Source organism: Pocillopora verrucosa, chromosome 10 (assembly GCF_036669915.1).
Source record: "Pocillopora verrucosa isolate sample1 chromosome 10, ASM3666991v2, whole genome shotgun sequence".
Lineage (NCBI taxonomy): Eukaryota > Metazoa > Cnidaria > Anthozoa > Scleractinia > Pocilloporidae > Pocillopora > Pocillopora verrucosa.
Window position 1 is genome coordinate 8,591,992 of NC_089321.1, and position 27,154 is coordinate 8,619,145.

General features: G+C 35.8%; 1 protein-coding gene and 1 long non-coding RNA gene across 2 annotated transcripts in view; both read right to left on the reverse strand.

Moving 5' to 3' along the window:
• The window catches only part of LOC131791631 (collagen alpha-1(III) chain), a 39,998-nt gene extending 21,085 nt beyond the window's left edge, over positions 1-18,913 (reverse strand). The window contains exons 1-28 of the mRNA XM_066173044.1: positions 18,701-18,913; positions 17,055-17,074; positions 16,411-16,455; positions 15,588-15,650; positions 14,492-14,596; positions 14,042-14,086; positions 13,678-13,731; positions 13,343-13,396; positions 12,678-12,731; positions 11,840-11,947; positions 11,183-11,227; positions 10,349-10,402; positions 9,961-10,005; positions 9,315-9,413; positions 8,821-8,874; positions 8,444-8,488; positions 7,545-7,598; positions 6,662-6,706; positions 5,939-5,992; positions 5,427-5,480; positions 4,860-4,913; positions 4,034-4,087; positions 3,470-3,523; positions 3,281-3,325; positions 2,618-2,671; positions 2,009-2,053; positions 1,523-1,576; positions 939-992 (exon numbers count right to left, since the gene is read on the reverse strand). Coding sequence (XP_066029141.1) covers positions 939-992; positions 1,523-1,576; positions 2,009-2,053; positions 2,618-2,671; positions 3,281-3,325; positions 3,470-3,523; positions 4,034-4,087; positions 4,860-4,913; positions 5,427-5,480; positions 5,939-5,992; positions 6,662-6,706; positions 7,545-7,598; positions 8,444-8,488; positions 8,821-8,874; positions 9,315-9,413; positions 9,961-10,005; positions 10,349-10,402; positions 11,183-11,227; positions 11,840-11,947; positions 12,678-12,731; positions 13,343-13,396; positions 13,678-13,731; positions 14,042-14,086; positions 14,492-14,596; positions 15,588-15,650; positions 16,411-16,455; positions 17,055-17,074; positions 18,701-18,776 — 1,587 coding nt within the window. The 5' untranslated portion in view covers positions 18,777-18,913. The remainder of the gene's footprint in view (positions 1-938; positions 993-1,522; positions 1,577-2,008; positions 2,054-2,617; positions 2,672-3,280; positions 3,326-3,469; positions 3,524-4,033; positions 4,088-4,859; positions 4,914-5,426; positions 5,481-5,938; positions 5,993-6,661; positions 6,707-7,544; positions 7,599-8,443; positions 8,489-8,820; positions 8,875-9,314; positions 9,414-9,960; positions 10,006-10,348; positions 10,403-11,182; positions 11,228-11,839; positions 11,948-12,677; positions 12,732-13,342; positions 13,397-13,677; positions 13,732-14,041; positions 14,087-14,491; positions 14,597-15,587; positions 15,651-16,410; positions 16,456-17,054; positions 17,075-18,700) is intronic.
• Positions 18,914-23,548: 4,635 nt separating this feature from the next.
• LOC136284040 (uncharacterized) lies at positions 23,549-24,621 on the reverse strand. The gene is made up of 3 exons (XR_010719042.1): positions 24,541-24,621; positions 24,148-24,332; positions 23,549-23,731 (listed from the first exon to the last, which is right to left on the reverse strand). It is a non-coding gene; the product is annotated as an uncharacterized lncRNA (long non-coding RNA).
• Positions 24,622-27,154: the final 2,533 nt, after the last annotated feature.

The following is a 27,154-nucleotide window of genomic DNA, read 5'->3' on the forward strand; positions in this document are numbered from 1 at the left end:
GCAAAAAGACAAAACAGGTACAATAAACAAAGAATAACGTCACATATGAAATGACAAAGTTAACATTAACACATTTTTCCTTCACTGAGAAGTGGGGGAAACTGTAGTGTTAAGAAGTGGTTCATGATGGATTTAAAGGTGCTATGTAATATGGATAGGTGTGATGGACTGGATAAGAAATTGTCCTGTAGAAAGAGGATCCATTTTCCAACTGCATATTTCATGGGGTAATGCATAAAGTTGAGTAATTAGTTTGTTCAGGTTTAGGTTGAGCTGGTAAGACATCTTATATTGATTTGAATAACCTGTTATCTGCTATTTTTCAGTTCAAATGGACAACATATCTAGATGAATGTCAAAACCTTTAAATGGACCACCATACAGTTAAAGTAAAAGGTAAGCTCAGTGTGAATCTATTAAAAAAACCACCTGCAATATTCTGTGTATATAATGGTGGAAACTTGTATAAAGTGAATTCACAGTATGTTGTGCAAAGATATAAAAGCTTTTGCTGCTCAAGAAGGCCAGAATTTCTATGGGAACTAAATTGTGTAACTTTCTGTTAAAGAAATACATGAAAAGGATGAAATAGGAAAGAAAAACTGACAATTTCAATTTTTTTTTCACATCACACAATGAATACTTAATATTCACCTTTTTAACCCTCATAGGTGTTTTAAATGAGTAAATTCTTCATGCAAAGTGAGAGGATGCTATCTTTATCAAAATTCCCCAAACTGATTTACTTGGATAAGTATAGCAAGTCAAAGGGAGAATATATGCTGATCAGATCTTTGGAGTTACAGGTAAAGGGAGAGAAGATGGTCAATGTTTGCAGCATTACATTCATTATAAAGGCTATAAAGTTTACATGCTACATGGCATTTCTTAGTCAGTTTACAGACATATTTGAGAAATAACACATAGAGAGACCATACCGGAGGGCCTCTTGAGCCAGGAGGACCAGATCCTCCAGCCTTGCCCGGTGCACCCTAAAATATGAAATATTGAAAAAGACTCATTTCTTTAAAATCAATGACTAGGCAGTATGTAGCATTTCTGGCCTTCTCTCCATGTTGAAACCTGTAATGGTTTTTATTGAGCAAGTGGGAAATTTGAACCTTTCCTGGATGGCATGGGGAATTTGAACCAGAACAGTCAAATCTTTCCAGCTGAATAAACATGTTTTATCTTTTAAAATCAAAGTGTTTAAGGGTAGAAAGTTCACCTTCACGAGCAGATGGCCAGAGGAAGGGGGATCTTGAAGCTTTAAATTGTTATACATAATAGTCTCAAAAGGTAATTTTTTTTTTAAATTAATGGTTCCCCTTGTTTAGCCTTTTCTTAACACTCATGAACTGTAACAGTTCTTAAGCATAGGATGAGCAGGAATTCTTCTTACATATCTGCTCACACTAACAGTATTGAATCAATTCAGGGCAGTTTTTGTGATGAATCCTACTCTTCCCATGGTTGTAATCAAAACAGTTATAGCAAAGTACCCTCCCCTCCATGTACCCACCTGTTCTCCCTTTTGGCCAGAAACTCCAATGCCACCGTTAGGTCCTGGAGGTCCCTGTTAGATTGATAAACATCAAACAACCCTTAATAATTAAGGTTCACTTTGATCTAAAAAATTATGAGGCCATCAATAAACTATACATCACTTGGTCTTCCACACTTAATAAAAAAAAACTACAAGGCTCAGGGGGGGGCAACAACCCTTCTCCACAAGCCCCATGACTGCTGATTGAAGGGTTGAAGTAATTGTCTGACATTGCATCCAGTGCAGTTATCTTATTTTGAGGGTCTGTAAAAGGGGCAAATATTCAACTAGGGGTGAAAATCATTTCAGTTTAAAAGAGTGTGCTTGTCAGTGGGTAGGAAGGCAACTAATAATTCAAATCACTACTGGTAGCATACTCGGTCTAGAAGTGGCCAACTTTTGCTAGCAGTTGTTCCCGATAGACCCCACTCTTTTCCCATGAAATGGTATTTTAACACTTACTGGTGGTCCTGCTTTGCCAGGTTCACCGTCTTTTCCTCTTGCACCCTATGAAGGTTCAGATAACAAAGTTAAAGTTTCATAGCCTAGCCATATACAATCACAAAAGAACAGGTATTATCTACAGAACATGCATAAAAGTTTTAAGGCCACTATTCAAGTAAGGTTTTCCACCTGAAGCATGCTCAAGCTTCACTTTACACAACAATTAAATTACAAGACAGTGAACACTGCCAGAGATTGCTTCATATTAGAACAAACATAAAGAGTTGTTTTAAAGATTTCTCAATCTGCCCCAAGTTCATGCTCCAAAATAAAAACTTCAGCCCTCAGAAGTGAATCATAGAGAGTTAACCATTAACATATGGTGCTCTGCTCTTGGACTTTGTCCTTCAGGCGTAAACCAAGAACAAAATCCTTTAGGTGGGTCAGCCTTAAAACTCAAGCAGGTTGTCATTGAACTCTTATCAAATGAGAATACAAGTTACACTTCCCTTAACCCATAAAAGGATACCTCCAGATAATAACTATTTCTAACTAAGCATATTTATTCTTATTGAATAACACATGCAAGATAGGAATAGGCCACATATTAGGGATTTTTTTTCTAACCTTTTCACCATCTCTTCCATCACCTCCTGGATCACCAGGTGCCCCAGGAGCTCCCTGGATACAAAAGTGTCAGTCAGTAACATGCAGCCATCCAATTCATTATAACACACAAGTACAATGAAAGAAAAGAAAGTCCCATGAACAGGTCCACTCTGGCAAACTTTCTGAATTGAATTCTTTATAAGGGTTAATTACTCTCACTGTCAAGAAAATTTGAAAAAATGCTGCAGAGTAAACTGGATTGGCATTTCATCCAGGGGAGAATTTTTAAAAATACTCCCTATCACTCCATGTTCCAGAAACCACCAGGAAAAATTCTTGCAAGATGGGTCACAAGACTCAGACGCTGACAACAACTTGATCCTCACATGTAAATAGCTGTAAACAATGTTCAGGCTATCAATCATTCTTCAACCTTCAACCTAATTTCCCAACAAGCCTGAGGGTAAAATTTAAATTATTCTGAATTTTTCCAAAAAGGACTGGAAATGTGATATACAAGAAGTTTATCAACAAAATTGCAGAAAGTAAACCCCAAAACAATAATTTGGGCTTGGCTGGGGTTGAGACTTCACTGACAAATTAAAAGCAATTATACAGTCTTATGACAACTGCCATTGATATCAATTCAAAACAATAAACAAAGTAACACAAGACACCCACCCTTGGACCAGCTAGACCATCCTCTCCAGCAATACCATCAGGTCCCTGAAGGTAAAGAAAAGAGAGAACACAAAATATAAGTATACTGGACACTTTCTCAAACATTAAATAAATGAATAAAAGCCAAAACACTAGTCAATCAAAGTTATTTCATTTTCAAACTGAACAAAATTTGTCATAATACTATACCCGTTCTCCTTTTTGTCCATTTTTGCCAGAATTTCCTGGTTCTCCAACACTTCCCTAGCAAAATGGAGATTACAAAACAATTCATTACAAATATAATTTACATTTATATATTTGAAATAGGTGTAAATTACAATTAAATGTTTGTTCTTGTCTAGTTTTTTCCTTTATTTTCATTATCATAATAGCTGTAATAATGTTGTGTTCTTCAACCATAAAATTTGCCCTTCCCACCCAGAAGTATGAAATTTGACCCTTTAACTCCTAAGAGCGACTGGCTTCTAATTTCTCCTTACAATCTCATTCTTGAGTCAAATTTTAAAAAGTTCTGATTGTTAAACAAATTCTCCTTGTCAGTACCAAAGGAAATCTATTGGGTATGGAGAATTAGGATACTGATGTAAGGGAGCAAAAGATTAATGGGTACTGATGAACTCTCTGGGAATGAAACCCATTAAGATATTGGTAATTAACCATGTGATTGCATTCCATCCAGGAGGAGTAGCAAGCTTACTTCACCTTTTATCACTTCAAAATGACTGCTTTCAAGTTTGCACAGTTACTTACATCTGCTCCTGGTAATCCTGCTGGGCCCATGGAGCCTGGAGGGCCACGCTGTCCCTAATAACATATATTCAAGATAATGTGAGTATAAACAGGTAAATATATGCAGAACAATACAAATGAAAGCCATACACAGCACTAATAAAAAGAACAATTTTATGCACATGTAAGAAGAGCTAGAAGCCCCTCTTCTGTTCCCATACAATGCAAAAAAGATTAAAATTGATCAACTGTTAACCTTGGTATTTTGATAAATACTGTAGTTTACTCCTTGAAACTCACTGATTGTGGTAGACCACTATGTGGCTCAAAGTGCAAAATTTTTCTTGTGAACTACTGAAATATGACTGTTATTTGCATATCCATCAAATGTATTTATAAGACATCTTTTTGTTGTTAATATTTCAAAAAGCATAATAATATCCTAGCTCTTGCTCCACAACAAGAACTCGTTAAAATAATTAAAAGCAAGAATGAAGTTGAAAAACAACATAAATGTAAACTTTGATTACCTTGCATTCAAAGATACATTCAAAATTGTTACACAAAAAAAGGATTTATAATTAAGAAGACATCAAGACAAAAATAATTAATTTCCAATAAATGAAATATCAGAGAAAAGATTTGGAACCAAAAATCAGAGTCAATATTTAATAGCATTTAGCCACTGTAAGTAACAAACTTCTGAAAGTAACCAGAAAAAACCCTCAGTAGTCAGTCAAAAATTTCTAGAAGATTTAAAATTGTTGGACTGGAATTACTAACTAAAGTTAGACAGTGATCTTCCACTCTGTTTAAATCAGAAAAACATTTCAAAGGTCTTCCTTACCGGGGCACCTTGTTCTCCAGGGGCTCCCATCTGTCCTGGTTTGCCTCGCTTTCCCTAAAGCAAAACATTGGCCTATTTAGTAAATTTGTGACATACTCAGTAAACATAATCACTTTCAATTGTAAAAGTGTGATTCATATTCCTGTTGAGCATGCTGATGATGTAAGTAAAACTTGGCAGGAAAAGCTCCACATCATATGCAGAAACTGCAACATACAAACTTTACAAAATAATTGGCCTGCATGACGCTTTGCCAAAATCAGGAAAAAATGCACCTCAGATCTTTTTGCAAACCATTTGGTCAAACATCTAAATTCAATTGTCAGTTTATCAAGCAAGGAGTAGATGGTCTTCTCCTTTTCTTTGTCTCATGCACTGTCTGAGGTTTCCCAACCAGATCTTCCAGAAGGCTTTTTAATTGGTTACCTTAACTTATTATATATGAAGAATCCTTCATACCAATGTGTTTCAATCGATAGTGAGTATTTGCGTGAGTTGATTTTAAAAAATTACATGGATTGGCCACTAATTACATTCTCCTGAAGTTCAGAAAACAAAATGACTCACTTGTCGTCCTCGTGGACCTCGTGGTCCATTTACGCCCCTGGGACCTTCATCTCCCTTAGAAATGGGAAAAAAAACCAAATATATGTCACAAATTTCAATAAACAAGTCATAGTTAAATGTGAATGGAAATAAATGGGAATGAGAACAGAAATGGTAATTTAGCAATGGAAATTCCATGAAGTAACTCTTCTTGTCCACTTTTTCCAGGTCAAATTGGAATTTCAAATGTGGTTTTTGCAGAAGGAGGCAAACCATAAGAGCCAGGGAATAACCCACGGAGTAAGGAAAAGAACCAACAACAAAATCAACACATGTGACACCAGGTTCAGGAATCAAACCCAGGCCACAGTGGTGGGTTAGTCTCTTCAAAGTTAGCCAGGAACTAGGACATGGCTAGTAAGTAACTCACACTTTTATGTGGACTTTAAGTATGTCTGTCTCACACTAACTGAAACAAGTTGAATTCAAAATTGCGTTAATATTAATTATATAATGTTTTACATTAAACATACCCTTGAGCCACTCTGACCAGAAAGCCCTGGAGGTCCTGGGGGTCCAGTCTCACCCTGGTAAGTGCATGGAAGATAATAAATACCTGTTATCTATTTGCAATCAATGTGGATGTACTGAGGGGTGCAAGAATGAGGTTTTTTTCAAATTTAATTTAACATTCTTTAAGATGATTTTAGCTCATAAATTTATACTTCACAAAGTATTTCATTCACATCTGGAGATGCAACCTAAATATGCTTGTAACTAGAATATAACTGTGAAAAGGTTGTAACTTGATGAAAAAATGTTAAATAAAACAATAAAATGGTTAGTATGTTTATTCACAGAGTTGCACTCCAAGTTGTGTTTTGGCTAAAATGGGGGTTTGGAACTTCAAGGTACAAATGATTGTTCTGACTACCAGTTTGAAAATTTCTTTTACCTGCCATGCTTAAAATAAGGCAGAGCACTGAATACATCAGTGCACCTCACCACAGACAGGCAAAAATGCTCTAACCAGGAAGAGCCTATATTTACAAATGTGGCTTTTAGATGTTTCATTAATTTCTTGAAATAATTAAGAATTGTTTTGATTTAATTCTAGTTGATACTTCAAATTCAGCAAGAAATAAAGTTTTCTTATATTGACATGGAGACCTTCTGATTTCCACAAACTGCTAGTTACTTCATGACCGATAGGTCTATATCAATAAGTTAAAAAGGATTTTGAAAACATGACCCACCTGTGACCCGGGCGCACCTTGGGTTCCATCTAGACCAGGACTACCCTAGATAAATTATTATGACAACAAGAAATCAGCAATAAATCCAATAAAAGTCAGTTATTACTATGCTATACAACCAATGAGTCTTCTCGTTATTGACTATCTGTTACCTAATTTGTTAAACAAAAGAGAGCTTGCTTTTATTAATAAGGGATTCTTTCAACAGACTTATTTCTCTTCCTAATATCCTCAAACTAACTACCCTAGCAAAATAAAGTAGTGATCTTTGAGATTAGCTGACCATGTAACCTTGACCCTTCAGACACTCAGAGAGACCAGCATCAAATACCTCCTTGCTGACATTAAGGTCATGAGAATAAAGGAAATGATCACCAATTAAAGAATGAGGCTCTTAATCTTTAAACAAATTCTCCCACTTGGCACCTTAAGAAATATCTGAAGAACAGCATAGAGAATATGCATACCGATTTTAGAAATTTTCCAATTTTAACCTTTTTAGGGTGTTAAAGGTTACTAGGCCCTAGGATTGCTTGAGGTCTCCTCCTTGTCACATACTTCATGCCTTAAAACTATTTTTTGTGAAATGCATGGTGATGAATTAACAGGAACTTAAATTAACATTTGTCTTGACAAGTATGAGGCTTAAAACACCTGGAAATTAGGCTGTTAGCTATTTCTTGTGAATGTGTAAAAATTAGTTAATATGTGTTGCTGTAAAATTCAACAAAAAAAAAAACTAGTCTTTTTACCATAATTATTTTTAACATATTGCAGTATTTATGAATATTTTAAAGATAGGTACAAGTAAACAAAAATTCCAGAACGTGATCTGCACAAGTTGTAAGGAGAAAAATGATAGCAAAAAAAACTCATACTGTACCGTTTTTCCTGGGGCTCCAGGTAAGCCTTGTGGTCCAGTTGGTCCACTGTCACCCTGAGATAAGTTAAAACAAATTATGGAATGCATCCAATCACATATTGGAAAAGGTCTTGATGGAGTAGTACACCAAAAATGTTGAGAATGCCATCAAACATTTCACGATTGCTACACATCATAAATGATGAACATAATATGACCAAGAAGATTACAGACTTAACATGGCAGGAAATTCTAAAACTGTGTGTAATATCTCAAGGAAATAGTAGCTGTATAGAGCAAGAAGAACACTCCACCACATAAACTTCACAAAATTATGTGCAAGACTGGAGAAGGTGCATAAAATTTTTCTAATGATTGATTTTAAATTATTTATTTGCAAAATTAAGAAACACTGGCCCAGTTCAGCTTTAAAACTAATTTAAATAGGGTCCTGTATCAACAATAACAAGGCCAGATCACAACACTAGGGAGTACATTTCCAACACTTTGCAAAAAGTCTGTGTGTTTTTCAATGTCCCCTGCTAACCATTACAAAGAAGATGCAATCATCCCTATCTGAGAAGACAAGTCAAAGAGTGTCTAACAATTTGCAGAAGTCATAGCAAAGGCACAAAATTTCCCTCAGTTATTTTAACACCCTGAGTGCTAGCCATGTCTGGGGCTTGAGCCCCACACCAACTGCACCACAGTTTAGCGCTTTACGACACAAGCTAAAAAAATGTGGTTAAAAGAAAAAAAAAAGAAAGGAAGAAAGAAATATAGAAAAAGAGAAACCTCAAATTCAAAAGAAAAAAATGAAAAAGATAGGATGAAACCCATTGGATCAACTTGACAAGGAAATTGACACAAGTGAAAGTGAAGAAATTTGTGCGATAGCAAAAATAAAAAATGCAAATCACCTGTTCTCCTTTCTGTCCTTCAGCACCATCTGCACCATCCTGACCCTGAAAAGAATGGATTAGTTAGTCGACAAAAGCTATTTTAAGCAACAAAAACACAGAAAACTGTTTTAGATGTGTGACAATTAAAGACCAAGCCCTTGTGCCAGAGAAATAGGTCTGAAGTGAATTCTATACAAACTTTAATAACAAGTTGTTTTTAATTATGCCCCTACATTTGGTCTGTGTAAAGCAATTCTGCCATCTTTTTTTTTTTTTTTTAACTATACATGTAAGTGACAGTATGGTGAGGTTGTGGCTATATCACAGTGTTTTGAGTCTGACTTGCTGTGGCTAAAATAAGATTAAAACACGTTTCACAAAAAGGAATCACTTACAGGTTCTCCTGGATCACCAGCAGGGCCCTGTGGCCCTGGTTGACCGGGTAAACCCTAGAAAAAGAAATTTAACAAATAATGGATTTGCCAACATTTATATACAGTATCTTGTATCAAAATTGCCTGTAACTGCAATATGAGTAAGCCTGCCAATCTGTGGAGCCAATTAACACATGAGATTTTCATCCTCAGAGTACCAGTCCAGAGTTCATGTACAAAACCTGATCATATCCAAAGATGTGAAAAAATATCAAAGACAATCATACTTGCCTACATACTCTTTGAGATAAGTCATGAAGAGCCAAACTGTGAATGTGACTGCAGAGCTTTGCCTTCAAGATCATGTGCAAGGGCTCCTTTCACTTCTATTCAATTTGCTTTTACTTTGCACTAAAAAACTTTTTTATTAAGAAAGTTTTTTACTAACCAAAATTTTTCTACTTTGGGTGTTTCAAACAAACACATGTTAAAATTAGCATGAGGACAGTACTGACCTGTTTGCCACGCTCTCCTTCTAAACCTGGGTCTCCTGTTGAACCTTTCTGACCAGCAGCTCCTGGTGCACCTGCCGTGCCTGCCACACCTTGGGGTCCCTAGATGAACAATGATCCGCAAATTTTAGATTCCTTCAGAATGGATAATTATAATAATTGTTTCAATGTAATATTTGCAGACTTATATGTCAAAAATCATATACAATTGTATTGTCTTTTAAAACCTTAAATGTAGATTTCTTTGAAACTTTGAATGCATTGGACATTGATAAACCAACAGGGCTTAACTTATAAAGCACATGGCTAATTTCCATATCTGACTAAGATAACACTCAAGCAAACTTTGAACATGGTCTGCCACAGGCATTCCATGCAATTGGTCATTGAGGACACTTAGCCTTCTCAGAGTGATAAGCATCTCATTTCTCCTAACAGTATCACCACTGAATCAACCATTAAGGTCATAGGAATAAAGGAAATGATCATGAGCTTGAGAAGCTCTTGATTGCTACACAAATTCTCCTTATAAGCACCATAGGAAATGGGGTGGAGAACAGTAAGGAGAACTTGCATTCAGATGTTAGGGTGTAAAGGGTTAAAACGAGGTTGGGGCTATACAACACAAACTTGCTAACAAAGTACTCACCTGTGCACCAGGAGGTCCTTGAGCTCCAGTATCTCCTGTTAATCCCTAAAAAATTGATAAATATCATGCCATAGATAAAATAATAGAAAGCTGTTCTTTCTGTTTATTTCAGGGGTAAAACTGCATGTCATTCAAAAATGACACATTTCAATTACTTGGATTTGACTTCAGTTTTTTCAAAACAAATGATGATGTTGGTCCATTTAGTCAATCTTGCTGACACTTTTTCTGTAAAGAGTTTTGCATGTATTTTGTTTTAAAAAAAGGCTCACAAACATGCATAATCGATAGATACCTCTGATAACAAAGTGAATCTACATTTACCACTGTACAGTACTCAGCAGAGGCTGGCCAAATCAAAATATAATTGATAAGCCTGTGAACTTACTGGTGGTCCTGCAGGGCCATCAGGTCCAGGTAGTCCTTGAGCACCTGGATCTCCCTGCAAAAGAAATGCAATCAAATCATTCTTAACCCCTTAACTACCAGTAGTGATTAAAATATACCTCCTCCCTATAATATCCATACATTATCCAACAAACAGGTGATGCGAATACACAAAATGTATCTGGCAAATGTTGTTATCTTGATCTAATGCCATATTCTGGTAACCAATTAACAAGGAAACATGTGGCAGCTAGAGGGGGAATTTACAATCAGATCTTAGAAGTAAAACAGGTAAAAGATTTAAAACAGCAAAAAGGACAAAGAGAAAAAGGTACAGATGACTAAAACTCCTGGATATTTCAAATCTAGAAACATTTTAATTTCTAAATTTGTTCAAACCCAAAACACTGAATCTGTCAAGTTTTTGACTGTGCATTTGGGTCCCAATTACATGGCAATCGATTGTCATTGTATTTGTGGCTTGAATCACAAATTGGAAAACTTGCAATAAGTCTTTGAAATCACTTCTTCACCTGAATCAGATCTCAGAACCATACAGTTGGATAATCTGATAATCTGATGATGGCAAACAATTTAAATTAAGTTGGCTATATGAGCCACAATCCTCAGAAAATGAGTTTTCACACTGATGAAGAGCTTTATTTTTGGAAAACTTTATAAACAAAATTCCTATATAAGGGCCTTGCCAGATGAAGCAGGTTTGGCTAAGATATGTCTCATAGCCAAATAATCAATCCACTAAAGACTAATTAAAAGCTAATGATCATACTGTTTTGTGACTTACAACTTACAGTTTACATATCACTGTACTTACATCACTTCCATTCCTTCCTGCAACACCAGGAAAACCTGGTGAACCCTTAAAATTGAAAATAATTATCATGATAAAAATTCCAAAATTAGACAGCTGGGGTGCTATTTGGCTATTTTAGGAGCACACCTTGAGATTTTAAAAAATCAGTATATGCTACCTAGAGGTATCAAACCAGTGACCCTCTGCTTCCAAACCAACTCCGACACATGAACTTTATAGAGACTGACGCTGATCCTGGTCTTACTTGAAGTGGTCTTACTTACTTACTTATTTTAATTATGCACCACTTAACACAGAGCTTTATTGGCAACAAGCCAGTAAACTCAAAAAGGAACCAATGACCCCTTCAAATCCCACTTTCATTCCACCAACTGGCTACAGTGTATTAATAAGAGTCAGAATTATGGACATCATAGAAAATCAAAAAAAATTCAAATACACATCTCTGAACTCTGCAAATAAGCCAACTGTTATCACATCATTCCCCATAAGTTAAGATAATACCCAAAATAATTTAAGTTTTATCCACTAAGAGATTTGGCAAACTGCATGGGAGACCAGTAAATCTGTTCTGCATTCACCATACACAAGCAACCTTAACTTACAGACAAAGTACTAGGAGAAGACACGTGACTATACCATTGTGCATGAACACACCTTTTGGCCAGGATTACCCCTGGTACCCTTTGGGCCTTTCCTTCCAGCAAATCCTCGATCACCTTTTGGCCCAGGTTGACCTTTGGGTCCTCCTACTCCTCTTTCACCCTAAACAACAACAACCACACACACAAAAGAAACAGTATCAAAATACAATAATCATATAATTTACAATTTAATTGTGGTATCCACAGGAAATAATAATATTTGTTTCTTTTGTTCATCCCCAGATTTCATTTCATACTAAACACCTCAAAAGACCTTGGCTAGGACTATTGCCTTGACTATCCACACTAAATGATTGCTAAAGACAGCAAATGAGCAGAATTCATTCTTTTAAATTCATTTTTCTGCAAAATCAATTGATATAAAATTCTGCCTACATTTTTTTCTAAAAAGAGAGTCGATAGATTTATCATTTTATAAAATCTTGGTATAATTATGTACAGCACACCATGACACACCCATAACAACAAACAATGTTTGTATTGTGATTTCATGAACTTTTACCCAACATTGAATAAGAGAGGGAGCCTTTTTAGTGATTTAGAGTGTGTTAGAAATGGGATTTTCATTCTACAAATAAATAGACCTCTTCAAACATGATGTGTCAACTAATTTTAAAAAGCAACACATAAACTTTTGACCTTGTCAGCTGATGAAGACAAGTGGCATAGCAGTGGAAACATTGTGATCAATTAATAATCAACCTGGCTCTTAAATCATGAGACAAATTATAAAACATTCATTTATCATTAGTTAATATCTAATTAATTTTGTTCCAGTAGTATATAAAATGGAATCAAACCATGACTGAAATTTACAATGTGTTACTAACCGGGGCTCCTGGTGTACCAGGCGGACCTGTTAATCCTGGTGGGCCTGTTGTTCCCTAAAGAAAGTACAGATATCAAAAAAATGCAACCTACATTGTCAAACTGCATCACACATTAGAGATCTCTTACTGGAAGTTTAAATAAAGTGTGTAATTAAAGAGGCATGGTGGCCCAACAGAATTCATGCTAAACTTTGAGTTGAAAGGTTTGAAATCCAACCCCAGCTGGGTCTTTATTTTGAGTTCATGGGCAAGACACTTTACTCTTAAACAGGCCTGAAACAGGCCAAAAATGCTGGGTGTTAAAGTGAGATGGACCTATCCAAGGGAAGTAGTAATATGTGTACTCCTGGTCACTTCTGATGCTTTGGAACCCACCATAAGCTTTAACAATAGAGCCTTTTAGCCCCAGTGCCAAGTTTACCATGTAGAAACTCAGGACTAATAGGAAAGTTGACAAGTAGATAAAAAGGGATTCCCAGCAAAGTACTAATATTTTTTACTGTTTAAATTGAAACCATACAGTTAATGAAACTTGTAAATGTATTCCGCTATTGGTAAATGCATGTGCAGCACTTGAGTTGAGTTGCACCTTTTAATCTCTGTATACTGATAAAGATAAGACATCCACAGAAAAAAAAAATTAATAGCCAAGAGTTAGTACTTACATTCTGTCCATTGCGACCTGCTTGACCAATTATACCAGGAGGTCCTGGGTTTCCCTGAAATACAAAATTCCTTGTTAAGATCCCACAACAAAGTTTTGATAAACTTTCCTGGAATAGATTCAAAACTGCAGAATGGCTTTAAAACATCATTACTATGCATATTGGTTAAGGTTAACTAAGTTTAATTACTTGTTAATGGTTCAATAAATGTTGCTTAACCTTTAGACATATCATTATTGTTTGCATCTCTCTAAACTCTATTTTCATGTAAGTATTGATAAATGAACAACAACTTGAAAAGGCAGATTGGATTCTTCTTTCCACAAATAACTTACCTCTAATCCTCGAATTCCCGGAGGGCCAGGTGAACCAATTTCTCCAGGGAGACCCTAGGATTAAAAACGAAACCTGCATTAATAACAAGGCCAATGATGAGGTTGTGATAAAGGAACAGACAAAAAGCAGCAACTTTTAGTTACATGGATTAAGTTGCTCCCTGCCTTAAAAATGTCTTCAAGAAGCAATAAATAACATTATCAACGTATATTTGGTTTTCCCCCTTGATGAGGGTTTAAAAAACAAAAAAACAAAAAATCTAAACTAAAATATAACTACATTTAAGTCAAATAAAACTCTAATGCAAGCTAACCTGATTCATGTCAAGCATTTTAACAAAAAAGTAAATAAGTAAATACATACTGGTGGGCCGTCTCTTCCAGGAGGTCCTTTCTCTCCCATTCTTCCCTATAGGACACAAGCGAACATCATCATATGATCAGTTACTCATTGGAAAAAAGGATCCCTTAAGCCTAGTTAGTAGTCAGAGTATCCAATCATAAGATCACAACTGGTTGAGGCTTTAATGTCATGAGGGTATCATGTTTTTTTTATGATTTCAGCAATTTTTAAGCCAGACAGGTGTCACTTGTGAACCTAAAATGGCACTCAATTCATCCAAAGTTTCCTTTTGGCTCAGTGAGCTAAGCGAGTGATAATAAAAAGTTCTAAATTGACTAAGGTTTGAATACGCTTGAGAAGTTTGTTTTCTCTTGTCCCCTGTTATTACTTATGACCAATGTTTGACATCTTCTTGTACTGCAAACAGTCATGGCTAACTTAATTCATGTGATGTTTCGTTACTTAGCTTACCGGTATTCCAGGAATACCAATTACAGTGATCACAGGGTTACCAGGAGGTCCAGGGGGTCCAGGAGGTCCTCGAGACCCTGGAGGACCAGCAGGCCCAGGAGGTCCCTATCAAAGAACGCAAGAGTGGTCAGAGTTCCTGTGGCATCAATCAGAGCTTTGATCAATTACTATCTTTGAATTCAGAATTGAAACTTTTGTGTTCAGGGCTTTAAATAGACTGAGTAAGATGCTCTTGAAGCATTAACTCCAGTTTTTGAGGATTTGTTATTCAATAAATAAGCGATTTTTAATGAGAGGTGTAATAACTTAGTTATTACTTAGTTAGTTAGCTAGCAGTTTTGTAGGGGAGGGTCTGAACAAGCTACAAACTCACAATAAGTATGAAAAACAAACAAAAATATAAAGAAAGATTTTATTCATCTTGTCACCAGCATAGGACAAAAACAAAAACAAAAACAAAAATGTTAGACAAGTGCAGTTCACACCGACATTTACAATCCTGTGTCAAATTATAGTGCTGTTATAAAAGGAATAGCATAAAAAAATTTTTAAGCTTTTGCCTTTTTTCATCTTGATGCCTCTCAACATTTCAAATGAGTTTTATAGCAGATAGACCAAGGCAAAGCTGCATGCAAATGTGATATGCTGACACAAATTGATCTCACATAAGTCACTTAAGTTGCACAAGACAAACATTAATTTTTGTTGGCATATGTGGGTAAACAAAACCCAAAAAAAAAAACACTTAAAGAAAGCCAGTGTATCAGAAAAAAATTTCTAGCTTACCATCCCTCTTATTCAATTTATAAAGTAGCCTTTTATTGCCAGATCCTTATCCAATGAGAAATTTGTTACACATAAGGAGGAATTTTCCTTACTGAATACCCAATTGCAGCAAAATAGCCTTTTGTTGCCATATCCTTAACATAACAATAATATCGACAACAGAATTGATAAAATACCCAAAACTTGAGAAACTTTGTCGGTAGCTTCATGAAAAAAAATGCCAGTGATTGTAAAGCTAACAAATACAAGACAATGGTAGATCTAAACCAATTACAACCCAACCAGGTACAGATATTTCTTTGTTACCTACCTCAGTACCATCATCTCCAGCTTCTCCAGTATCACCCCTTGGTCCGGGGGGACCTTGATCACCCTAGAATCAAAGTTTAATCTTGTTTTTTCTTTACTTACAGCTAAAAAGCAACTTTCAATAAACCCTATAACTTCCAGAAGTGATTTACATGTAACTTCTCCCTTGAATATCCATACATAATCTTGCTCACAGGTCATGAGAATTAATACTCAAACTTGTCAGGTATAGGTTGTTATCTTGATCTAACACCATATCCTCATGACTAATTTACAAGGAAACATTGAGCAACCCAAGGGGAGAATTAACAATCAGATCTTGGGAGTAGAAGGGTTAACTTAATTTGTAATTTAAAAGTAATATTTGCCTTCTCTCTGCTCACTTTCTGAGAAACTTCTGGGTAAGTGCACAAAGTATACTTCTTCATTCATAATTGTTTCAGTTGTAACTGAGACAAGTTTTTGTATTGTAGTTCATTCAAGTGAATAAGTATAAGATAAATAACAAAATAGATACTTTGGATGATTAAAAATTAATATACAGCCATTCAGCTTTGCAAATTGAGTCCTTCACCAAACTGCCTCTTGGCAACACATGTAAAGTGTTACAGGTTTTTTTTCAAGCATGACATGAAATTTGTATTGTTAATTTTGCATTTTAACCACGAGGATAGGGATGCAAAGTTGGCAAGATCGCATGCTTAAGGTTAAGCTTTCAAGGTGAAGTGTATTTCTGATGTTACTGATTTCAAAATTTGTAACACTATAGTTTACATTCTCAGTGACGAAGCACTGATTAACTTCATAATCAAATTGATACTTACCCCTCTTCCTTTGCTTCCTTTTTCACCTGGTTGACCTTTTAATGACTGTTAACAAAAAGGATAAAAACAACTGTTTTGTTATTCGCAAGGAAAAATAGGTTCATCTTCGTTGTATCTGTTACGCTTCTGAGAGTGCAGAACAAAGAAAACAGTTAAGTCAATACAATGACCCTATTAAAATAACTACCACCAAACAGAGAAAAACTTCATAGCTCCCAAAATTATGATCAACGTGCCAATGATGATTTCACGTTATCAAAGTTTAAAACAGATAACGTATAAATTGTTAGGATTGAAAAAGAAATGACAACTTTAGAATTTCTTAACCCTACCGTACTTAACTCTTAGACCCGTTCATATCCGCTGTAAACAAAATTATCCACATGCATGTGCAGTTTGTGTGTAATATCAGTTGTATGCAACCACATGCGACACGTTTGTTTTGGTGACCGGGTAATTTGGGAACAAGTGTTTGGAGTACGTGACATTTGTTATCACGCACGATATCTGCTGTCACGCATTTGGACAATCAATGCAAAGACAACTCGTCCATGCTCAGAAACTTAATATTCAGGAAATAATTCTGTCCACATCAAAGTTTAATGCAGATCGTAAGTGTAAACGATGAATAATTCACTTCTTACCTCGTCTATTTCAGTTGGAACTAAAACGAAGAAAAGAAATTGAAAGTAAGCAATAAATGAACGGGTACGACCATTTACAACTAAGTCTTTAAAAAAACCATGAAGGAGCACAACATTTTTAATAACAGAACAACTGCTACGGCGTTTTGTAATCTACTACGTGCAAATAAACTCAAGGTTTGTAGTCAGCCACACGGCCGCCATGTTACTATTTGTAAGCCTCGCCATGATGTGGGGTCAACTATGACGTACCTTTAGGACCCTTATCAATTGACAAATAACTACAGATAAAATAGGAAGTCTTTTTCATAATTTAAGATTCGGAATAACAATTCCTTCTCACTCAGACGACATGAACTCATTCTCAAAGCGATGACCTTGAAATATTCTGCTTCACTCATCAAATCATTAAGACAATAACATGTTGAGTTTTAAATAAAACAGCAACTGTTTCATTGAGGTATTGGGGTCACAAAAATGGTAAATCTTTCTCCATTTAAGTAATCTATCAAATGCTTTGAACTGGGTTTTCTCGACCCCGTTGTATGTATATATGCACATAAGCTCGTTATATGTATATAAACATAAGATGAGTAGAAATTCTAGCCCTCCATCCAGAAATAATTCCATTTTAGTAGGAATTTTGACTCGATTATTTTAAATTTTGTAGGCTATTCCCTATTGTAAACGAGAACTTTTATTCCAGCACACTCGTCTATTTTTAACTTATTCGTGAAGAACGCGCCGCGTGCGATTTACGGAGCAAGCCGCGGAGGTTTAATATATGGTTTAAGCATCTATTTATCAGAGATTTCAAATAATTAAGGTAACGTCAACTGATAATGGGAGTTTGTAAAAGAAGGGCTCTATGGTTAGAGGCTTTCCACTGTTTTTTTTTTTTTGTTCCACGCGAGAACAATATATTACAAAATAAAGCCATTTGAGAGATGTTGAATGGCCGATTGTCCTCAGTCGCTGGTATGTAAAATCGTAACACTATACCACAAAAATTGCGCTTTTCGGGTTCACCATACCGATCTAAGAAAACGAATGCTTTAACTTCACAAATATTAAGAAAATAAGATCAAATTCACTGCCAGGGCGAAGAATTACATACAACAGATAACGTCCTCCCGCTGAAAAAAGGTAGAGGCGCCGGAGTTTTATCCTGCGCAAGATATCAAGACGCAAAGGGATATCACACAACACCTCGATTGATCCGAATGCATTCACATGAAAATTCCACTTCATAAAACGAACTGTAAAATATTTGGGTCAATGAGGAAACTGTTTTAACTTTTCCTCTACAATATGATCGATTGTACAGGCACGATTGTGGCACAAAATCTCATAACGAAGAAAAAAATCTGAAATTCACAATGCCCGCATACAACTGAATACAATAAAGCTTTCATCCTGATCATGGTCGGTCCGATGAAATGGCGAAGCAAAGATCCGAAGAAAAGACACAATGATTCGCATAGGGGAGAGATGAATGCTTTCCAAATGTCTACTGAAAAAGAAGCTAATTGAATTGCAAATTAAGCGTCGAATCGAGGGGGAAATGCCCGCTCGCGAAGCTCATTCGTTACCGAAGGAAGGAAAGTTGAGCACAAAACCCTTAGAAGTCTAAAAATGATACTTACCGTTCTGCCCCTGCGTACTGCAAATCCATAAGACAAAGAAAAGAGAAACTACAAATCTAGAGGTATAGAACCCCATCTTTTCAACCCAAGTAGCCTAACAGGGCTGAAGCATGAAGGTTCAATGAACAGCCCCTAGTCTTGTGCGTGCGAGACAGTAAGGTAATGCGGGACTACCTTTCCATCTAAGGTATCACACCCCAGCCACAGCGATCAATAAAGTTTTGTATTGTGTTGCTGTGAAATAGCATGCTTGTCGTCTGAAAGTGACAGACACCCACAGTGTCAAATGACACTACGTAACGCAACGCTCTAAGGGTTGCTTATTTCCCGGTTTTTCTCACCAAAAATAAGCACAGCAAAAGGAAAAAGCCTGTTTAGAGCAAGACTGAATGTTTCTTACCGCTCGCATGAGCTGAATACTGCAATATTTGAAACATACGAGGTTTTAAATTTGATACACTATCACTAAGGATTTTGATCCTGAATGTGGTAAGACAAAAAGCTTTTATGCGAAATGTGATCAAGGGTCATGTGATTCGCCAATCGGGTTTCTCCTCGCTCTGCTGCAGAATGATAAAATGATCATTCACAACAGCCAACCACTCACAGGACCCTACAGTGGAGCTACATTCCCCAGAGAGAGATAAGGTTGTTTGCTCCTCGAGCAGCAGTTTCTTCTAATTACGAACGACGGGTGTGGGAAAACTAATACTCACAGGATACAAGCCTGGAGATTGACCCACCGCCAGAACCCTGTAGCGGTGTAAAATCCACCGAACTGAAGATAGGTTCCTTGCGAGATAAAACACATTAAATTGGCAATTGTAGTCTGAGATCTGGCGTGACATTAAAGAAGCTTCTTGGGAGTTTTATTTTAAATCTTTTTAGTAACAAAAAGAGTTGTTGTAAGTTGCGTGATGCCAGAAGGTCCCGTTGCTCTTCAAATTTATATGGGTCGCCGCAGATACATACACCTCGTTGTTCACTTTCACTGGGACTGCAATTTTCTTATTTACAAATAAAGTTTGTTCTTTTCCTTAACTGTAACTTGTTCCGTTTTTCGCTGCTATTCCAGAGGACTTCGTTGCTGCTTGGAGTAGAAGCACGGGCTCATTATTCGAGCAGTGGCTCCTTCTCTAGCCCAGATCATCAATTCATTTCTTACATTATCCATCTTGTCTAGATCTTTCGTTAATTTCATAGTTTTCGTTTCTCTCATGCTCCTTAACCCTTTAACTCCCATGAGTGACCATGACAGAATTTCTCCTTAAGTGTCGAGAATAAAGGAAAATATCAATTTGAGGATAATTAGTTGATCCAATATTAAATTCTCTGAACTAACATTGTAAGAAATGTATGGTTGATAGTAAGGAGAATTTTAAATCTGATCTGGGAGTTAAAAGGTTAATAAATTTTTCTTGCTATTCCCTTTTTTCCCCCACAGTCTAGGGTATAACTCGAGACAGTACAGTAATCGTCAGACTGTTTCAGTGGTTTAGGGACTTGTCATAGTAAAATTATGTATCCTGCATTTAAGAGGATGAAGCTTGTACCCAACTCATCTGAGTACTCTGAGGTGTAGGGTATTCTTTTAAAAAGCCACACAAACTCTTAACCGTATTTTAGGTTTGCGGAACAGCTGTCTCGAATTTCTGTGATCTCCCTGGTGTTTAAACAAAGAAAAAGTTCTTTATTGCATTATTATTAGAAGACACTTCAAAACAATGCAGCAGCTTACTTTATTACTGACTCAGAATAGAATACAATTTTTCTCAAGTTGCTTAAAAATGTTACAAGTTGTTTTTTATGGGACACTTATGACTTTCAACTGTTGTAAACCAGAACTGAAAAAATTACAGATACAATTACGAATTAGACTCAGGCCTATGGAATCAATTTAGTTCAAGAAGTGCAACTCTTAGTTGTTAGTACATGTTGATATAAATCTTCTTGACTTGGATATCTGAAAAAAAAGATTGGAAAAAATTGTGTCAAAGCTTGTTAAAAAAAAAAAACCAAAACAAACAAACAAACAAAGCAATGGTGGAAAAAATGTGCACAAAACAAGCATTAGGATTTTTTGTGTTCCATCAAATTCAAAGAATATGCAGTAAGACATTTCAAGCTCAGATTAGCTCTTAAACTCTCCCAGGTGATTGACAGTTGACTGTAATGTCCCCACAGTATTCAACAAACAGGTAATGAGAATACTCAAACCTATCAGGTAGATATTGTCATCTTGATCTAACAACAAATTCTTGCTACTAATTTACAATGAGATGCATGTTAGTTAGGGGGGAGAAGTAGCAATCAGATCAGAGTTTAAGGGTTAGACTTAAATGAGCATTGTGATTCTAAGTTTACTTGACCTAAATAGTGAACTACAGAGCAACCATTGAGTTCTGAAACACCTTTTTGAACATTTATGTGAACACTGGTTTTCCTTATTGATAATAACTTGGTTCAGGTAAACAAACATGAAAAACTAATCATTCTTGGACCAAACAACTATTCAATACTGTGCAATATTTTGAGAGTGTGCCAAGTCCAAGATATTTGTAGCAGTTTTAGTTATAGATTTATATTTCACTTGATTCTAATTACTGATGCATACATCTAAACCCTGTGCACATGCTAAAACTGAAGCCATCTTTAACCTTTCGCATTCCTCAAGAAGCCCAGATTAAAACTTAACAAACAGGCACATTACCAGTATACTTACCATAATTATTTCACTACTGCACAATGATGTTATTGATGGGGATGTGTATGAGTTTAACAAAGAAGCCAATGAATCCCATAATGGCAAAACCAATAGCAGTTGCCAGTGCAATTTTTTGGAATTCTGGAAAATATAACCACAAACAAAAACATTAATCAAACCCTTTACATCCTAACATAAGTGAGCATATTCTCAATACTGTTCTTTATACATTGCCTAAGGTGTTGACAAGGAGAATTTCTTTAACAATCGCAAGTTTCTTCAGTTGGTGATCATTTCTTTTATTGTCATGGCCTTAAAGTGTGATTCAGTGGTGATATGTAAGGAGACATTAGATGCTAGCTAATCTTAGGGGTCAAATGTTTAAATTATGTGATGAAGAAATGAACTGTTCAGAATTATCAAAATTTGAAAAGCCTTAATAAAAACATAAAAAAATAGCTAGTGAATATTTTGAAAAAATACATGCACTTTGTATAATGAGTACCCTTCATAAAGAAAGGCTTTTTCACTGTGAATTTCTGGAATTTTAAGTAAATGTATGTGGCAGAAGCAGGTTTACTGTGAAACAAATTGTACAATTTTTGCCAAGTATATTTCACTTTAAAGTTAATGCACACTGTACATTTTACCTGAATATGGAAAACATTGTGGTAATAACACTGAAAATCTTAAATTAATGATAACTGCCATGAGAAAAAGCAGTGTTGAAGCAGAGCTTTCCTTGAAAAGTTATTTGTGAAATTTGATTTACAGTGTGATTTTGCAAAATATGCTGCCAATATATTTCTGTAACTGAAGTTTGCTTGTTACATCGAAAGGTATAAATCTACTTTGTAATTAAGACTGAAGACTAGCATCCATAATTTCATTTCAGCAGTTGCCTGGAGCAAGGTTACAACAACTAAAAAACAATAGTTTTACTGGTGGTACCTAAGCAAAAGGTTAAAATAGATAAAAAATGAGAAACATGGTTGAAAACAAAGGTTTCTGTTTTGTCAAGATTTTACATTACTGGCATCCATTGCCTTTGCCAGCATCTTTGTGGACCTCCCTGACCACTTAGGTCATACAAATGAAAATTTGACACTAGATTTCACCCAGATAAGTCTCCTTTTTGTAAAAAGAAACATTACTCAATTCTTAATAAGAAACCCTGGAGTCCTAAGTTTTTAAAGTTGTCTATTAACCCTTTATAAAACATAGGAAATATAGAAATTTGCACATTCCTTGTTTGTGCTATGATATCTTCTTGACTGTTAAGCTTACAAGAATCTGATTTAGATTTAAATGTTGATATTCCTGCTTTTCGTTAAGATTTCTTGTTATTCAAATCATGTATTGGACTTTGGCGAAGAGTTTATGATTAACATCTTTTCAAACTGAAAGGTTCTTTGTAGTCAAAAGTGACGAGGCCACAAAAGACACACATTGTTTTGAAGCAGAAAGACTTTAAAAGCAAGCAAATCGAACAAGAACGATGTTTAATCGAGAACTAAGCGCTAGATGTCCAAATAATACAAAATGTGTTTTCCAAATTGAAGATTTTTGTACCAGTCCAAAAATATCTTCCAAGTCAGACGATTACATGCCAACTGAAAGTAGTTTGATGCGCTACGAACTTGATCACATCAGGGACTCAGAAGAGGAGGTATGTAATAGAGACGACTGTGCTTCAACAAAAGAAGTAGTAAACGAATTCTCAAAGCAAAAAGATAAAAAGAAACCTACGAGTTGAGAGAAAAAATTAAAACAGTATATATGCACGCTGTTTACAAAATTTACATTTTCCTTGATATCTAGAAAGGAAGCGACCAAAAAACTTGTTACGAACACGCGTAATGAAATGGCCAAAAATTTTAACAGCATAAACAGAGTAATACCAAAAAACAATAAACAAGAATAAAAACAAAACCTTTTCTGTCTGGTTTCGTGCATCTTTTCACAAGTCTCATGGAGTCTTTGGCGAACTGTTTGCATGGTTCGAGAGCGTTGGTAATTTGATCCATTCTTCAGAGTCAGTTGCTTTCGAGTAAAGAAATGAAGGATTAGCATGGCATTACTTACGTTTTCAGTCCGCTTTGCGAAGAAAACACGGGGGAAATCAAAGCGATTCTTACCTGAAAACCTTTACACAGTGAATAAAACGATGTCGTGTCACCAGAAGAGGAAGAAGAGTATCTACGCAAGGAACTATGGGTTCTAGGTTTTTGCCCGCTGTCCGGCTAGCAGGCTCAACTTTAAAAGTTCCTCCTTTTCAGTCCGTCTTCTGCAGAGTTTCGTCAGTCGAGGATCTTTCGTATTCTCTACTAAATAAAGACTGAATTGGGTTATTTCGCTCACTTCTGAGTGTGACTGACTAAGTTATAAGATGTTGATATATACGTATGAGTGAGTCGAGTTTCTGTATTATGGCTGAATTGGATGCGGGTGAAATAAAATATTCGCCGGTTACCTCGAAGCTACTTTGAGCATTTTTTTCAGTAATTTTTTTTAGAGATACATATAGAACAACGTGTAGCTTATGATATGATCAATTATGGCGAGTGATGATCCGTTAAATAACAATGTTTACTTCTGACAGGAATATCAAATAAACAAAAATAAATGAACAAACAATGAAAGCACCGCAAAGTGAGTCTTCCTGGCATTAAATTGTGGCATAATATAAATGTAATTGCAAATTCGAAAAATGGATATACTTTACTGTTATGTACCTGCTTACCTCAATAGAGACTCATTTTAAAGCCGTCAGTTATTCCGAAACCTGATGTAAAACTCTGATGAAAGATTTCCTGTTCCCCCCTCCAGCAAATTACCTTATCATTATAAACTGGAAAATGTTGCGGACCTCTCAACCCTTAGGAGCCAATTCAGGGGAGATGCTAAATCTTGACTGTCGGCTTGAAACTGTTATAAATATAATAATAATTGTGCGGAATGATGAGCCCTCAGGCCAAGTAAACCGACCACTTTGGTACTTGCAGGCCTTGCCGATAAAAAAATTTCCGTTTACTAACGCAAGTTGCTTATCATTTCGACATATTATGGACGGTCAAGAAGTCAAAAAAAGATAACAGGAAATATCTCTCAATGAGAACATCCTTAAAAAATTTACCTCGTGGAAATGTGCTGAAAACTAAAAATTTTCCAAGTTTTTAGTCGGATAGGTTTTCGAGCAGCTACGTGACTGAAGATTTTTTTCAACCATTATCCATTGTCTTTCAACTTGACGTAGAACCATCAACTTAAAAACAGATATTATTACGTTTAAAAAGTGGGTTTTGTTACAAAGAAGGAAACTGGCGTATAAGTTGTTGCCGAAATTTGCACGAAACAAAATTTCATCGGATATTTTGAAAGCAAAATCGACGCCAATCAAGCATTGACAGGTAGATGTGAAAAGTTCTCTTACATTCGGTGAACGATAAAAAAAAAAAAGGAAATGTAAGCTATGATGAATAGTGTATGGTTATTCTAGGCGAGCTGTCAAATGTTATTTTTTTTCTTGTTGTGAAAGTCTAAATATCGCTTTTAGGCCACCCTTAATTCATTTGTCATTTATTTTTAAACCTAAAACGTTGATTGATAAAGCAAATTTAATTCGATTAAGTTGGTATTAGCAACAGTATACAAATCTGCGAAGTACACTAAAATTCTTGTCAACTTCACGATCGTGTGAAATGCATTTCGTGTACTTTATAAACTGGAGAAATGGCAATTTCATCTATGACTAAATGAAAGAAATTTCAATAAAATTCGCGGTAATAACAATACACATTAGAAATCAGTGATATGTTAACGTCAATGTATAGACAAAGAAATCTACGGGACTCCTTTACCAGAAAATTCCCTGATTCTGGTTCAAAAAAATTGATAGTAATAAGAAAAAAAGATTGATGAGTAAATTGTACATCCTTTGATACATGAGATAAATTCGGTTTCATACATGTAAAGTTGTGAACTGGGAGAGTCTTGTAATGGTAACAGTTAAAGCAAAAATTTATTTCTTTTCATATATATATATAGCAATTTTTCAGTGGCCGTATAATATGAGCGATCAGAACTAACTTCGTGGAGGACAATTAACTTAATAACTAGAGTTCTCTTTGTTTAAATATATAGAGCAGATGCAAGCGCGTTGCCTTTCTTGGAGGAAAAATTATAAAAAAAATTAGCTTAACCTTTTGTAAACTTCTGCTCACGAATCATAAACTATCAGAATTTGTCCTCATTTTAAATGGATGACGATTTCAGTCCAATATTAAATAGAGAATTTTTATAAAGATACAATTTTTGATGCTAGCGATAGAACGCCATCTAAATTTTCCTTTCTGTCATTTACTTTAAAGCTCCAGTGTTTCAAACAATTCATTAGTTCATAAAACGTTTTTAACCCATTCGAAAAGGCATTGATTATTCCAAGAAACAATCTTCTTTTCACGGTCAATTCTCAATTGGGTATTGTATTCAAAGGAGTTAAATTTTAGCTTAATGGGATAGCTGTGCAGGTGTAAATATTTAATGAATCTGACCTGACCGCTGTAGTGAGTCTCTAATTATTCTCGCTGTTAGACAAATATTTAGTATCGAACTCAGGGCTTAGAACTCGCCGTGCTATAAACTAAACAACACTGTACATATAATTGCGTGAACCGTTGTAAGTTCCCCAGGTGGTGGTGTGGTCCTTTTGATCTGTGCCGTCCACTCAAACGCATTTCAGCAGCGTTGGATTTTGTCTTCTTAGCACAGATTTGAAATTAAACCCTACCACTTTTTCGAGCGTAATTAATTAATTGATGACTTCTGGGTCAGCGCATGGCGCGCTTCATCGCGGCCACTTCGTACAATTTTCTCAGTCGTACTAGCTTCAGTTCAAGGGAATTGTTTAGAAATTAAGGATCACTTAAGCCCATTAGAAATCTTCTGTAAGGCGTGAAGGGCGGTACATTTGCGACCAGCCGTGCACGTATATCCCGCAAGTTTCCGATAAAGTTAGACATTTGTTTCATTGTAAAATCCCCAGCAAGCTCTTAAGTAGAATATACGGCCTAAAAGGTTCGTTTCTTCCAAGTGATACTGCCTACGTTTCCCGCATAAATTGATGCGACAGAATCAGCCCATGCGGTGTGTGTTTACATTCAGCTTTTTTATAAACAAATTTAGTTCTTTACGAGATAAAGGGAACTCGGATTTCTCTTGAATCTGATAGACTTCATAGAATACGACCGTTTTGAAGCTGTAATTCACACTTGGGTTTTTTCTCAAAGGCCAGAGTTGGGAGTTTATTTTTCTCAAGCTAAAATACCTTCGCTGTACTAAGGTTTTTGGGTAAAATCACAAACCTTACAATCCCAAAGCGTTTTCTCTTGTGAACAACGAATAAAACCGCAGATTATGTTAAAATAAATGTTTGCACCGAACGAATTTAATTGTCTTACGGTAAACTGACTTATTGAATTACTGTCCTGTACGGGTGCAACTGAAAAATCTCGTCGAGGTGCTTTATTCTTGTACCATACATGCAACACAGACATTCGTTAAGTGGAAACTGTTCGCTAGATTGGAACACGGTTGAAACGAAGCACAAAGCCAGCTTTACAGCTGATAAATGGCTCAACTAAGATTGGTTTTATTGAAAAGCTTGGCTTTTAGTATAATTACAACGGTGCAGCGCTTAAGTAGAAGAACCCCGCCGTGGAAAGCGCAAAGAGAATCTTTTTATCAAACCT